Source organism: Hippopotamus amphibius, chromosome 4, assembly GCF_030028045.1.
Source record: "Hippopotamus amphibius kiboko isolate mHipAmp2 chromosome 4, mHipAmp2.hap2, whole genome shotgun sequence".
Classification (NCBI taxonomy): Eukaryota; Metazoa; Chordata; class Mammalia; order Artiodactyla; family Hippopotamidae; genus Hippopotamus; species Hippopotamus amphibius.
The window spans coordinates 166,028,136-166,044,092 of record NC_080189.1 but is presented as its reverse complement, the minus strand read 5'-3'; the positions used below and the strand labels follow the sequence as shown (position 1 = coordinate 166,044,092).

Here is a 15,957-nt window from a genome sequence, read left to right as displayed (position 1 = left end):
AGTTAATCTTCCCTGTGTCCCTGTGTCTACTACTCCCTAGTAGCCTAGCATCCTGGATTCAGTGCTCCCTCCCCAGAGCCTCCTACTTGACTTCTGATGGAGCAGTCCAGACTTCAGAGGTTGCTTGTCCTGGCAATAAAGAGCTTTAAAGAAGATTGTCCAAGGCCCCAACTAATGGCAGAGTGTTGAGTCAAACAAATACTAAGTCAAGGAAACACATACATGTATAAGACACACAAATACTGAATCCAATAGAACATAAGGCACTAGAAAGACCTGACAGAAGAACCCCAGTATGCCATCAGACAATCAAAGAGAAAACCAACAGAAATTCAAAAAAAAAAAACAAAACAAAACAAAAACAAAACACACACACACACACACACACACACAAAAACCCACACACAAACACAAATCCAGGGAGATTTTGAAAGCTAGGATCAAATATAATAAAGAGCGAGAATACCACCAGACAGACTGAAGATTCTCAGAATGAAATCAGAGAATTATACTTAGAACTAAGATAAAGACCAAACCTAATAATAAAAACCAAAGCAGTATGTCATCTGGAGAATAAAGCAAGGAAGAGCTGAGTGATAATATTGGTTATAAGTATATTAAGATAAAAGAAACTAAAAAAGGATAGAAGACAGGGCAACAGAAGAGCATAGTGTGACTGGAAATATGAAGAGAAAAATAAAGGAATAGAAATGTATAAGATAGAGATGAAAGGAAGGTAGGAGAGATACAGTCAGCACTACAAAAAACTTAGCTAGAAATAGAAATATATAAAAAGGCTAAAAATAAAAACAATAAAAAATATGTTATAAAATGTGTAGATCCCTTAGGACTAAGATTGTAATTAATAAAACAAAAAGAAAAACAAAAACTAGAACTGACCTGAGAATGGACCAGATCAATAGAATTAATAATAATATTTCTGTTTCTTTGGGGTCTCAGCTATAAGTGTCCTACCTGACTTGGGTTTTTTGTATTACTCTGCAACCAGCAGAGCTTCCTTTATTGTTCGTCTGTAAGTGCCAGTGTGTGGGGAGAGAGAGGGTACAATAGTGGCTCCTTCCCCTGGGAGTGAGTGAGCAGTGGCACCCTGCCTGGGTCAGGGCAGCTCAGGCTGCTTGGGCTGAGAGAGTGACTCCAACCACAGCTCTTCCCCCCTGCTACAACAACACTGAGGCACCCTGCCTGGGTCACTGCTGCTCAGTTGGCCATGGCAATGCCTGTTGCAGAGGGACGCCAGTGGCTCAGGTGTAAAGAGAATGTCTCCAGAGTGGGCCACTCTGTGGACTTTTGGCTCTCGGCTGCAGGCACTCTAGGCCAGCCCTGCCCAGGGGCCTTTGTTATCCCTGAGTGCATTAGTGAGGCCCAGAGGGGTCCTACCTTTGTCCATCACAGGCACCAAGAGAGAAGCTACACCTGCGGCTCCTCCCCCCTGCTTGTGAGTCAGCAGTATTGAGCTGCCACCATGGCCGCCCAGCTTTCCGTGGTAGGCACTCTCCGCTGCGGATTTCTTCCCTCCTGTCCTCTCAGTCCATCTCCCCACTGCCAACAATGTTTCTCACCCTGAACCAGTTCTCCAGTTCCCACGTTCCAGCTCCCAGACCCACTGTGCAGCTATGAACCGACGTCTCAGTCCAGACACACTGAGCCGTGGTGCAGACCCTCTGTGTGTTTCTCACTCTTTCCCATCTGCCACAGCTCAGCCGCTTCACCCTCTTTGAATTGTCCCAAATGCCTCCCTTTTGACCCAGGGAAATTCCCCATTGGAGAAGGGATTTCCCTGCCAGATAAGGGACATTTCCCCCAAAACGGCAATCTCCCCTCTGTTTCAGATCCCCCCACCCCAGGGTATGGGACCCATCCCTTTCCTTTCTTCTCCTCTTTCTCCTTTTTTCCCCCTCTGTCCTACCCAGTTATGTTGGGATCTTTGCAGTCCTTTCTGGTGTCTGAGGTCGTTTGCTGGTGTTCAGCTGGTTCTCTGTGGGAATTATTGCATCTTTTGGTGTATTCCTGATGCATGTGTGGAGAGGGCTGCATTCCATGTCCTTCTACTTTGCCACCATCTTTCTTCTCCAGAACTTTATATCTTTTAAACAATGCATTGCTACCAAGTTTTTCTTGTCTATTTAGGTATTCAGAATGCATGAGAATCACTCCACTGTGTTATAATATGATTTTTTCCTTTAAAGACTTTTATTAATTAGGAGTATTTGTTCTCAACTGTTATTGTTTTTAATTTCTCATCTTTTTGCCCACATTTTTACCTTATTGCCACTCTCATGGTGTTGCCTTATAATTGACTCTCTCCTAATCAGTTCCTTCTGATATGCAGCAGATTATCCAGAGGGCAGGACTCAAACTTTGAGGGTTTTTTGAGAGGCACTCCTTTGAGCAACATGTGTAAGTTTTAGAGCGTGAATTTTGTGACATCTATTGTGACTGACCTGAGGCTATTTTTCCTCACTGATTTGGGTTTATCTTTAGATAGTTGAAATCTTTAGATAGTTGCCAGATAAAGTGAATTCTGACCAGGTCTTATAGATTTATTATCTTCATTAGAGCACTGTGTAAATTCCTAGTGTCAATACCAATAATTTTTTTCTCTTAGATGTCATTGCCTGCCAATGAATCATAATTCATTTCACCATGAGTAAATTTTTTCACATAAAGACCATTTACAACCAAGATACAATGTTATACTTAAGTTACTGGTAGACAATGATTTATTTATTAATATGTATTTATTAGCCAATGTGCCACTTTTTTCCTGTCTTTAGTTTTAACACATATAATGGCAACTCTAAAAGAAACTCACAAATTACAGAAAGCAACACTTTAGGACTCAGGACAGTCATTTCATAGGAAGAAAATTTACTTCATGTCACAAACACAAATTTTAGCAACAATTCTGTAGAAGTTATTTTTCTAGGACTGTTTCCAAACCATTATTTCAACTACTCAAGATAAAACACATTATTTATTAGGATGTGATATTTCAAAATGTCACAGATGAGGAACATGTCAAAGGTAACACATTTGTTTCATTTCATTAGTTACAAGTGAACTGTTAGATAAGTCATGATTTTAAGTGTGTGTAGTATTTCTACTAAGACATCCAATCCACGTCTCAGTGATAATCAGGAGTGGGTATGGCTATTGAGAAACTCCAGGTAAGTCAGGGTCACAGTCTCTGGGAACCCACTGGGCCACTAACCCAATTCCACAGACTTAACAAAAGCTTTTAATTCATGCTGTGGTTTTAACTCATAGTGTGGTTCATAAGCTCTGAGAAGCAAATGCCATCTCTGCTTGGGATGAAATTAAGGGGCTATCTTGACAGATAACCTGGAGAACACATCTATAGATAAAAGTCCTGACCACATGAAGTAAGGGAGCACTGTTGGGGAACAGAGATTTTCTGTCCAGCGGTCAACAAGGTTGAAAGGAGCTGGCAGTTTCAGAGAGAAGAAACCTCTCTTGATTGCTTTAGTATTGTATCGTGGGTCAGAAATGGCCAAGTAAAGAAGCCAATCCCCGAAAACAAGTTAAATGTTTTAAGTGAATCTGCACAGTAAAGTACTAACTCTAAATAACCAGCATTTGTAAAACCACCTTTGATTCTACGGTATGAATATCAGTCTGTTTTTGGCCTGATAATTACAGCTGTGTAGATCTAGTAATTAGATGAGTGACTCAGAGCTAGTCCAATATGGTTACTGAATAGATTTCAGGTTCAGACATCATAACCAAAAATGAAACAAAAGAGAAAATTTCCTGGGTCATGTGTCTAGGCTCCAAAGAGAAGGAGATGGCAGCTCCACAAGATAGGAAAAACAGATCCTGCTTCCTTATTGTTTTTCTTTCTCTTTGTCATGGCAACATATGTGTTGAGAGAAAGGGACATACATGAGTTTTAAAACTGGAAGAGGCCATCAAGCTCCTTCATTTCTAGACTTCAGAGACCCAATAATTTGCTCAAGGTCCAACAGTAAACTAATGTCCAGCCTGCTTTATTAATCCTCAGGTGATCTAGTGTGCCCTGCTCATAACTCCCGCTTGTCACTATTTATAAATACTTTCTAAAGTTCCTGTCTTTAATGCCAGAAGACTGGCCAAGAAGAGCAAGTCTTAGCTCAGCCACAACAGCTGAAATCTTGCCAGTTTTTCCAGACAGCAGTTGGGTCACATCAGGTAGATTCTTGTGAAGGGATGATTAAGTTTCATAGTCAGTAAAAACAACTCAAAGCTAAGCCTTCCCCCTTCTTCATGTGTCAAAATAGCTGGTCCTTGCTTGATATCCTGCTCGACTTCTCAGTTTCAAGGGACTCAAATTCTCTTGGGTTGTATCAGGGAATATGAAGTTGAACTAAACCAACATGGGGCCGGTTTTATCTTGTGGTCACCAACCAAGTTAATAGCATTTGCCATTTGCTGAATCTTTAGTATGAAATGCTATATAAAAGTGATAAAGCTCAATGTCAACATGGCTTAGTTGATATTTATTAAGCATTTTACACAGTGTCATCACTGCACTTAGCATCCAGCAAATCTTCCAGGAAGTATGGATTACTTTGATACCACCTGGGATTCAGACATGCTGGTAGCCTCTCTTCCTTCTTGGAGGTGATGATTAGGTTAATGCTAGTCCTCCTCCAGAGATGAACACTACCTGCAGGTTAGGTCAGCTGTGTGTCGTGTCAATGGTGGGAATGCATGCTCAAGAAACCAGGCTAATTCCCCCTCCTACTTACAAAACTGTTTGCTTATACTCTTTTGAGATCTGGTCCTGCTTATTTGGGGTGAGATGGGACTTTTCAAGCAGTTCATAGTCATCTTGCATGTTGGAGAGACTTTTCTTCATGTCCTGGGTAACGTTTTGGACCTGGATACCGGTGCTGTTCTTTGGAGAAACTCTCTGACCCCGGTATGCCTGAGCCTGGCGTTTACAGATGCCAAACTTGCTGAGCAGAATAAACATATCCCTCTGGAAGGCTTTGGTGAAAATGGCATAGAGGAATGGATTGGCACAGGAGTTAAGTGGGTAGAAGAGAACCAGCAAGATTTTGGAGTTGGTGACGGTGATGAGAGGCTTGTTCATAAGTGCCGACAGAGCGTAGAATGAGATTGGGGCCATGCACATGAAGTCCGTGAAGATCAACACAGCCATCCTTTTGGCAATTTTGGTGTCTTTGTCCCCGGGGTTGTACTGGGGATTTCGGACTGTGATGTAGATCTTCACGTAACAGGAGCAGACGATGATAAAGGCAACTATGTTGAGCAGCAGGACGAGGATAATATATGCCAGGGCAAGAGGAGTCTCGGTGTCCATGGGCAGGCAGATGCTGACCTTAGCATAGCTGCTTATTCCCACCAAAGGGAGCAGGGCGAGCAGGAAGCAGCTAACCCAGCCCCCGACCATGATGGCGCAGGCGTGCCTGAGGCGGATCTTGCGGTCCAGGCGCATGGCGAAGGTGATGGCATACCAGCGCTCCAGGGTGATGACTGTCAGCGTGTACACTGACAGCTCGCTGGCAAAGACGGTGAAGAAACCAGCTGTGTTGCACCCAGGGCCTGTCTGCCAGTCGATGGCATGGTTGTAGTACTCAGACTGAGTGTAGAGGTCTACGGAGGCGATGAGGAGCAGATACATCCCCATGCAGAAATCTGCGAAGGCCAAGTTGCACATGAGAAAGCGTGGGACGGTCAGTTTGTAGTGGCTCGTGAGGAGGATGACCAGGACAAAGACATTGCCCAGGAGAGCCAGCAGACTCACAAACCACACCACGATTCTCAGGAACTTGTAGCCCATTATGTCTTCACAGGGGTTGAACTCATCTGACTTGGGGGTACAAACCATGTCTTCACTGCCCCCACACACAGTATAGTCGTAATGGCTGTCAAAGGCCTGCAGGGTCTCTTCCTGGGGGTTTTTGAGCTCTTGGCCAAAACCAATGATCTCATCCTCTTGTTCTTCAAAGAAGACGTAATAATGAGAGTTGCTGTGGGTATCCTGGAACTTGGAGTTTTCCTTGTACCCAGCACTGCTGTCACCCAGATCCTCTTCATATTCTTGGTAGAAGGGACGATTTAAAGCATTCACAGATTTTCTCTGACGCAGACTCCGAATACTGCTCCCATTACACATTAAAGACTCAAGGATTCTGCAAGGCAATAGGTATGTCACCACATGCTGAAAACCCACTAATGGTCCCCACAACACTTAGCAAAATATGCAAACTACTTAGTATGATATACATGATTCTACAAGATTCTACATGATCTGGTCAGGCCTGTCTCTCCTACATCATTTCCTATTACCCTCCCCTCTCCAAGTGTGATCCACTATCATTGGCCCTTATCTCTCATGTGCAACCAGTTCAAGAACAGCAGTGATTTCTTAAAAAAGCATGAATCCCACCCATCCCTGGCCCCTTTCTGGGCCACGTAGCATCAGTATAGAGCCTACCACCTTTGCCACACCTGGCTCCTTGTTTTCTGCAGGCGTTATGCCCATATTAGCTTTCTTTGCATAGCTGTCCAACTTTCCTGTTTGCTTCTACAGCCACAGCTAGATCCTAACTTATTTACAACTGCTAGTCTGAGTGCAGAAAGTCAACCAGCAAGCATTATAGAGAAACCAAGAGGAGTAAGAGATAAATGAACATGGATGGACCTAGAGACTGTCATACAGAGTGAATTGAGTCAGAAAGAGAAAAACAAATACCGTAGATTCCACATATTCTAGATTCCACATATATGTGGAATATAGAAAAATGGTACAGATCAACTGGTTTGTAAGGCAGAAATAGAGACACAGATGTAGAGAACAAACATATGAACACCAAGGGGGAGAAGTGGGGTGGGGGGGACTGGTGGGGATGACTTGGGAGATTGGGATTGGATTGCCATAAATACATTACTAATAAGAAAAATATCACATTGTACACTTTAAATATATGCAGTTTATTGTATGTCAATGATATCTCAATAAAAGGCCTTTAAAAAAAAGAGAGAGATAAATGAAGGTTGTGTTAGAAGAACAGACATAAAAGGGGAAATAGTGCAGCGTTAAAGTGTAGGTGAAGACAAGATTCAGAGAGTGTGGGAGAAAAAGAAGGCCAGCCCTCCTTTGCAGGCTCACAAGCAGCCTATTAATAAAATAATACATATTGTAGCTAATATTTATTGAGAACTCAAATTCCAGGTCATGGTGATAGGTGTTTTCTACTCAGTTTCTCATTTGCTCTTCTCAAAACCTCTATAAATGATAGCATTACAATCTCCCTTCACAAAGGCTCAGGGAAGTTAAGTGAGTAATTTGGGATAACACAGCTGGGAAGTGGCAAAGCTGTGGCACAAACCCAGGTGACTCCAAAGCCCACACACATAACCAGTGAGCTGTGACACTTGCAAGGCCTGAAGTGATGAGGTAATCCAATTGCTTGTGTTGTTCCTAAGTTTGTCCTCATAGTTGTGGCACCTACTATGCGTTGGATCTGGAGGTCAGAAATCATGTCGTGTAAGCTCTAGAAGATTCTGCATGATCTGGTCACTCCTTGTCTACATCATCACCTAAAATCCTTCCCTCCTCTGCTGCGATCCAGGGACACAGGCCTTATTTCTTATCTGCAACCACTGTTGGTCTGCGAGAGTCACTGTATCCCATGAACTTCATCTTTCTTACAGTCCAAATTCTTCTCCACCTGGTTTCCAAACCACAAAGCTTCTTCCTCAAACCCAGAAATGAATTCAACTTCCACCAAAGCCTTTTGTCACTTATTCCAGACACTGCCACTTACCCTCTGATTTTCTTCTGATTCTTAAAAGCACAGCAGTGGCTCGGGTAAGAAAGGTCAGCCCGTGTGAGATGAAGGAAACTCAAGGAAAGTGGGAGTTTCTTTAGAGTCCAAGTGTTTCTTGCTATCAATTCCTTCAGGTGTTCCAGGCCTTTGGATGGCAGGGCGGTAACACTGGTATGAGAGACGTCCCTGGGAGGGAGATAACAGTGATACAGAGAGATGGTGAGCAGCCGGGGCCTTCTGGTTCTTGGCCAGAAAGTCGGACAGGCCTGAGATTAATGGGGCGATGACACGATGCTTTCCGCTATTGAATATGCACTCTGCGTTATCACACACAACCACGGGTCTAAGGAGGGATGTCATGCTTCTAAGTTGATATGTGACAAGGGACTCCCAATATTATTGTTTAGACCTCCAGTGTCTATCAGTACGAATAATCAATAGTTCAGCAGACGTTTTGTTTTATCCATTGCAATACACACAAACTCTTGGAATCAGAGACAGATGTCAATTTTACTGTGGAAAACTACACAGTATAACTACTAAAGGGTCTCAAGAGGCAAGAGAAATAAACGTGAACAGGCTCAAAGGGGCCTAAATAGCTCCCAGTGTCTGCGGGGACTTGGATTGCAGGACTGATAAACTCTTGTTGATACGGATCAATACGAGTGTCGTGAAAATCTAATGATGCAGAGCTTGGGAGTCAGAACCAGTTACCTGGCACTTCATGACTTAGAACAATCTTGCCACAGATTCTTTAGCAGGCTCTAAATATATTCCTGGCAAGAAAACTCCAGTATTTATATTAACAATCTGAAATGAGATTCAGATTGACGTGGTGAGGCAGGGGACAGTGTAGACATTACTGTTAGTTACTAAAGTAGAATTAATTCATGGCTTTTAGTGTGACATCTTCTGCTCTTTTCTCAGTCCCATAGAATCCAGGTTACGTATCTTGCTCCATGGTTTTTACTTGCATTGAATAATAGCCTGAATAAGACCACAGATATTTAATCTAACATCTCTTTTATTTTATATTTTATCAATTGAAATATTCATTAAATATTCCTTATTTTTTACAATCATATTTTAATATTTCATGTAATCAGTAATGATTGATCAACAAGTGAATTCCAATATTTACAACTTCTTCCTCCACATCATTATAATTGGACTTAGCTAGGATTTACATTCTCAGGGTTCAAGGCTGCTAGAACTTGCTACTTGCTTTTTATAAACACTAAGCTTAAGTATTAACCCCATTTACCACAGAACTGTGATTATTGGGGGGAGGGTGTCATGTTTGCTATTTTGTCTTATATTTAATTTAAAAATTCCATATTTCAGCGTTTCCCACACTTTCCTGGGGATAATAATGCCCCTTGGTGCCTGTTCCTATATGCTCCCCAGGTGATTTTTAACATTAAGCAAGTACATAAATGAATAACCTTGTGGTTAGTGACAGAGTTGAGGAATTCAGCACAATTCTGAGTACACATGGCTAGACTTTGCTCTCCTGCCTCATTGGACCTTTTGACGCACCTCTTTCTCTTTTAACCTTGCTGTCTTCACGGTGCGGTCATCTTTCTGCCTCCAGTTTTCTGGAAGCCACTTACGTGTCTCTTTTCTGTCAGCGAAACGAGAGCATCTCCTGGCTCATTTTCTCTGTTTTGCTGTCTGTTGAATAAACTGATTGTGTGTGTTCATCTGAAAGAGCTTATCCTTCCAAGTAATGTGTTTGCATTTTAATAGATATTTCTTGAGAAAACGCTTTAGTAACCATTCCTGTTACTGCATGACAAAATACCTCCGGACTACATGTAAGTGGCATCAAACAACCATCTTTTTATTATAAGCATACCTTTTGTGGGCCAGGAATTTGAACAGGGCATGGAGGGGATGGTTTGTGTCTACTCTGTGCTGTCTGAGACTCAGCTGGTAAGACTTGAAGGTTAGGGCAGCTCAATGGCTGGGGGCTGGGATTTATCATCAGGCTCCTTCACTTGCATGCCTGGTGTCAGGGCTGAGATGACTCAACCTTGCATTCAGCTGGGATTGTGGATGTGGTCTCTCCAAGTGGTTTGAGCTTCTTACAAAATGGTGGCTTAATTATGAGAGGGAGCATCCTGAGAGGAAGCATCTGGAGAGAGAGCATTCCAAGAGAACTGGTAGATTCAAGGGCAGGAGATATGGAACCTCATGGTCCAACCTGCCAGCCCGGGCAGGCATCCTCCTACACCATCATCTCACTCCCTCTCAATGGCAAGAGTGTTCAAGAATTTGGTGCCTTCTTTTAAAACGGCCATAGTGATCTCAGGGGTGGGAATATCACCGAGGCAGATATTTGCTGAAAACAGGCAGCTCGCCACTCTGCAAATCAGTGTTTCTGTTCCAGGCACCACCCTGGACCAGCATCAGAATCACCTGCAATACACACTCTTGAGCCATACCCCAGACCAACTCTGATGGCGGGGCCCAGGAATCCACATTATTTAAGATGCTCTCTAGGTAATTCAGCATCTCAATTCTTGGAGCGTTTTTATGAAGCAGGCAGATACTAAAGTTAAGAGAAAGAAACAAGGCATGTTGTGTTCAAAGAGACTCAGCTGACCAAGGGTGGAGGCATAATTTGAGTTAGAGTTCTTAGATTCGGCGTCCTAGGAGCTTTTCTGTACTTCTTATCTTCAGGTCTCCGGAGTCTTTGAACATAGATGCAGGTGCAGCAACCCCTCCAGGAACTCGTTAGGAATCTGGGAGGGAGGAATTTACTCCCTGATTTGTCTGAGTGTCTGCAATGAGCATATCCCAGGTAGCCTCTAGCTGGGTCCTGATGGAGCTGAATTGGGAGGGTGTTTTTGGAAAATGTGTATAAACTTTGTGATGGAAACATCTAACATAACTGGTACTTGGTATATAGTAGGTATTCAATATTAATGCCCTCCTTGCCACAATTTGGAGTTTATCTAAGCTCAAGTCAGAAGCAAGGAACCGAGCAAATACAGCTCCAGCCCAGATCTTGGCTTATATATTCAACTGCTTATTTGACATTTCCATTTGGATTTTTCACAGCCATCTCCAACTTAACAGATTCATCCCAAATTTAGCTTCTAATCCCCCAGTCCACACCAACTTGCTCCTTCTCCAAAAGAGCTCATATTTTCATCTCTAATGGAAGCTCTCGGACTCAGGCTAACATCATCTCTTGCTGCAGAAGTTTTCTTGTCAACTGTTACTCCCTTACAATCTACTCTCCACACAGCAGCAGAGTAGTCATAACATATGAGTCAAGCAAGTTTAATCTCCTGCCTAAAACCTTGCAGTGATTTCCTAATTACCATGAATCTATTCTTCCTACCATGCTTGTCAAGGCCTTGGAGATCTGCCCTTGCCTTCCTTTCTAACCTCATCTTGGGGCCATAGACCACTTACAGCCCAAATTAGAATCTATCTGGAGCCATCTCACTCCCCACTGGCATGAGCCACTTGATGTAGCTCGAAGTATCCATTAAGCCTGCTACTCCTAAAGTGCTCTGAGGTACTGACCTCTCCTGATGTAGGCTGCTCCACCTGCGCTACTTCAGCCCTTACAGAGTCAGGCAAGGAGAACAACTGCCTCCCCCCAACCCTCCTGTTAAAAAAATTTAACCTCCATTGCAGAGGTCTACAGTTTTAATCAGACAGTTCCGAGTATTACAGAGAGGAAGGCAGGAGCCCCTTATATTCACTACTTCCCAGTGGATGTAGCCCTGCCTTGCCTCTCAGAATAACCTAACAGAATGATGCTTCCTTCTAAGCCTACTGGTATTTCTTTTTTTCCTGCCCACCAACTGCCATCTTCCAGGGCTTGTGTCCTTGTGGATTCTCTCTTGTCCTCACTCAGTATTCATGCCATTAATATTTACAGTAAAATGCAATTGAGCTAGACTCCCAATCAGATCTCAGCTCAGCTGTTTATAGGTCTACAGAGTCATGGTTCTTACCACTACCACCTTAGTTTAGGTCTGCATTACATTTCAACTGAGTTTTGCAAAAACTTCCTGATTTGTCTCCCAGAAAGTGTCTACTAATTCTTCTTTCAGACTTAGGACAGGATGTTCTTTCTAAAAGTTGGATCTCATCTTGTTGCTTTCCAGCTCAAAACCCATGCTTCCTCCAAATGTCTACAGATTGAAGGTCAAGCTTCTCTATGTCTCTGCCCTCTCCCCAGTGGGAGTCTCTTCCTCAATTCTGTGTTGTCTTCTTTCTTGATTTTGCTCCCTCATTTCACTGGAGTACATTTTCTTCATCCCTCCCTCCCTTCCTCTCTTTCTCTCTTTCTTGCTGTACCACGCGGCTTACGGAATCTTAGTTCCCTGACCAGGGGTTGAACCCACGCCCTTGGCAGTGAAAGCATAGAGTCCAAACCACTGGACCACTAGGGAATTCCCTGGAGTACATATTCAAGTAATTTCTTAGAAAGGTGATATATGCAAGATATTTTCTGAGTCCTTGCATGACTGAAAATCACTTTTCCCCCCCTACTCTTATGTTGCGAATCACTTTTCTTCAGAATTCTAAAGGCTTTATTCTATTGAATTCTAGCACTCAGTGTTGCTTTTGGTAAGAACAGTGCCATTTAGATTCTTATTCTTTGGTCATTGATGTGATTTTACTCTCTGACAGCTTTTATAGCCTTCTCTCTCAGCTTTATTGAGATATAATCGACATATATTAAGTTTAAGGTGTACAACATCTTGATTTGAGATATGTATGTATCGTGAAATCATTATATGGCCTTCTTTTCTCTTGTGTGAGATTTCATGAAAGTGTGCCTTGATATAGATATAGATCTTTTTTCATTTATTGCACTGGACAGTGGGGCGAAAGGGTCCCTTCAATCTGGAGACCTGTGCTCTTCACCTGTAGGACAATTTTTGGTATTGTTCCCAGGATAACTTGTGCCTCTCATTCCCTTTGTTTCTTCCCTGGAATTCCTGGTAAGTGGAAAAGGACTGTCCTAGAAAGATCACACACATCTCCATCTTTTCTTTTAATTTTCTCCTATTATTTTTATTGAATCTTCTGATAAAATTCCTTGACTGTATCTTCCATCTCTTCTACTGAATTAAAAAAATTAATTAACTTTAAAGTTTTCCAACTTTATTGAGGTAAAACTGACAAATAGAAGTTGTATATATTTATGGTATACAAAGTGCTGTTTTCATATATGTATACACTGTGAAATGATTACCACAGTCAAGCTAATTAACATATCCATTACCTCTCTTAGATGTAATTTTTTGTGTGTAATGAGAACACTTAAGATCTACTCTCTTAGCAGATTTCAAGTATGCAATATGGTATTATTAACTACAGTCACCATGCTGTACATTAGATGGTCAGAACTTAGCGTTGCATAACAAACGTTTGTACATTTTGACCAACATTTTCTTATTTCCCTCATCCCCCTTCCGCTGGCAACCACCCTTCTACTCTATTACTATGAATTCAACTTCTTTAGATTCCACATATCAGAGAGATGATGCAATACTTGTCTTTCAGTACCTAGCTTTGAATTTTTCAACTTTAGCTTGATGAGAGCTGAGACCCTGCCTGTGCTGTAAATCACCACATTCTTCACACCCAGACTGGTGCTTACAGGACAGAAGGCTCTGAACACATACATGTCAAATACATTTTTAAAGAGTGCTTTCTTGTTCTATCTTTCTTTTTTATAGCACGTCTGAGGAAATACGCACAGCAGTTAGGAGCGTGAGTTTTAAACTCAGATTATCTGGATTTACAGTTCGCCTTCCCCATTTACTATGAGTTACTTAACCGTTTTGTGCCTCAGTTTCCTCATCTTCTTGAAGAGTAACTGACAGTGTGTTATCAATGAATATTGCTATTATTATTGTTATTGTTATAGGGATAAAACATCATCTCAGATTTATCTCGGGTCACTAATTGTTGCTTTGTAAAAAGTTATCTTCTGTTCTCGTCAACATCTTTAGTTTCTCCAGGCTCATACCCCTCTGTCCCTGCCCCCTATTTGTTTACCTTGGTTTTGAAATTTGATGTTAGAAGCATTATTTGGCTGGTATTCCTTGGTGTTACATTCATGCTTAAGAACAAGGCGCTGAAAATCTGATCAGGAGCTTGCTTTAGGGCAATTGTGTGGGGAGCTGGCCATTATACTGCCAAACCCTAAAATGCCAATGTGGAGGTCTTTTTTGCTTTAGAGTTTTTGAGCTTCTTCAGAAAAGAGACTTCAAACCTCTAGCTTTGAGGGCAGGTTTTTGAATGCTGGGGTTTTGCATGAATGGGGTAGAGGGTTACCATTTCCAGATAGAGAACTTCAATTAATCCTTTTGTTTTTAGCCCCATGTCTCACTCTTGCCACATGCCACATGCATCACCTCTAAATCCCGTACCCTTCAGAGGTTCTGCAGGGCAAGGCAATTGCCTCTGAATGTATGCTTCCTGTGGGCACTCTAAGTTTTGCCTTCTTTCTCCTCTGCCTTTTTTCCCCTAGAATTCTGTAGCTCTCTAGACCATCCATTTGCCCTTTGTCCTTGTGGATTTAGGTACATTAAAATTTTCTTTCCCATCTCAGGAGGGAGGAGAAATAAAAGCTTAGGTTCAATGCATCATCTTTGACTTTTAATCACTACTCCATTGAGCATGTAGAACTCTGCAAGAGCTGAGAGTGAATACTTGTTGAGTGCTGAGCCATACTGGACAATCTCCAGATCTGGAGTTGATGGTGAAAGAGCCTCAGTCTGAAGAAATCTTCAAACTTAACAAGGCAGGGATCATTTTAAGTTATTTGAAGCTGTATCTTTTCACATTTATCTAAATTTTTTATTTGACCACTTTGAATCCAGAATTTCCTAATAGTGTACCTTTTTTTTTAAGGACTTTTATTGAGATACAGTTAACATACAACAAACTGCATATATTTAGAGTGTACAGTTTGGTATCCCAATCTCCCAATTCATCCCCCCCTCAACCCTCCCCGCTTTCTCCACTTGGTGTCCATAAGTTTGTTCTCTACATCTGTGTCTCTATTTCTGCCTTGCAAACGGTCGATTTGTACCATTGCTCTATATTCCCCATATATGTGTTAATATACGATATTTGTTTTTTTCTTTCTGACTCACTTCACTCTGTGTGACACTCTCTAGGTCCATCCATGTCTCTACAAATGTCCCAGTTTCACTGCTTTTCACAGCTGAGTAATATTCCATTGTATATATGTACCACATCTTTTTTATCCATTCATCTCTTGATGGGCATTTAGGTTGTCTCCATTTCCTGGCTATTGTAAATAGTGATGCAATGAACATTGGAGTGCATGTGTCTTTTTGAATGATGGTGTTCTCTGGGTATATGCCCAGTAGTGAGATTGCTGGGTCATATGGTAACTCTATTTTTAGTTTTGCAAGGAACCTCCATACTGTTCTCCATAGTGGCTGTGTCAATGTACATTCTCACCAACAGTGTTAAGACTGTTCCCTTTTCTCCACACCCTCTCCAGCATTTACTGTTTGCAGATTTTCTGATGATGCCCATTCTAACCGGTGTGAGGTGATACCTCAGTGTAGTTTTGATTTGCATTTCTCTAGTAATTAGTGATGTTGAGCAGCTTTTCATGTGCCTCTTGGCCATCCGTATGTCTTCTTTGGAGAAATGCCTATTTAGGTCTTCTGCCCATTTTTAGATTGGGTTGTTTGTTTTTTTGCTATTGAGTTGGATGGACTGTTTACATATTTTGGAGATTAATCTTTTGTCTGTTGATTCATTTGCAAATATTTTTTCCCATTCTGAGGGTTGTCTTTTCGTCTTGCTTATAGTTTCCTTTGCTGTGCAGATGCTTTGAAGTTTCCCTAATAGTGTACCTTTCCTGAAATAAAACTTTCAAAATATAGTTAAATTTAAAAATTTTTGGTATTGGAGTGAGAAGACATGGAGAGTAGCTATCAGCAGTTAAGGGATCTGAATTCCTTTGTGAATGCAGCCCTATGGAATGAAGGCTACAAGCTGGAGGGCCTCCCTCTCTTACTGACTCTGGCATTTTCTGCAAAGAGCTCATCAAGCGATGGGCACTGAGCTTCAAGAGAATTTGTCTCGAGCAAGTATTTACTCACAAAACAGAACG

General features: G+C 41.9%; 2 protein-coding genes across 2 annotated transcripts in view; one reads left to right on the top strand and one right to left on the bottom strand.

The window, feature by feature from the left end:
* GTF2A1 (general transcription factor IIA subunit 1) overlaps positions 1-15,957 on the top strand; it is a 116,702-nt gene that overhangs the window by 85,799 nt on the left and 14,946 nt on the right. The gene's annotated exons all lie outside the window — the stretch shown is intronic.
* TSHR (thyroid stimulating hormone receptor) overlaps positions 4,729-15,957 on the bottom strand; it is a 155,328-nt gene continuing 144,099 nt past the window's right edge. The window contains exons 9-10 of the mRNA XM_057731447.1: positions 7,818-8,006; positions 4,729-6,179 (exon numbers count right to left, since the gene is read on the bottom strand). Coding sequence (XP_057587430.1) covers positions 4,766-6,179; positions 7,818-8,006 — 1,603 coding nt within the window. The 3' untranslated portion in view covers positions 4,729-4,765. The remainder of the gene's footprint in view (positions 6,180-7,817; positions 8,007-15,957) is intronic.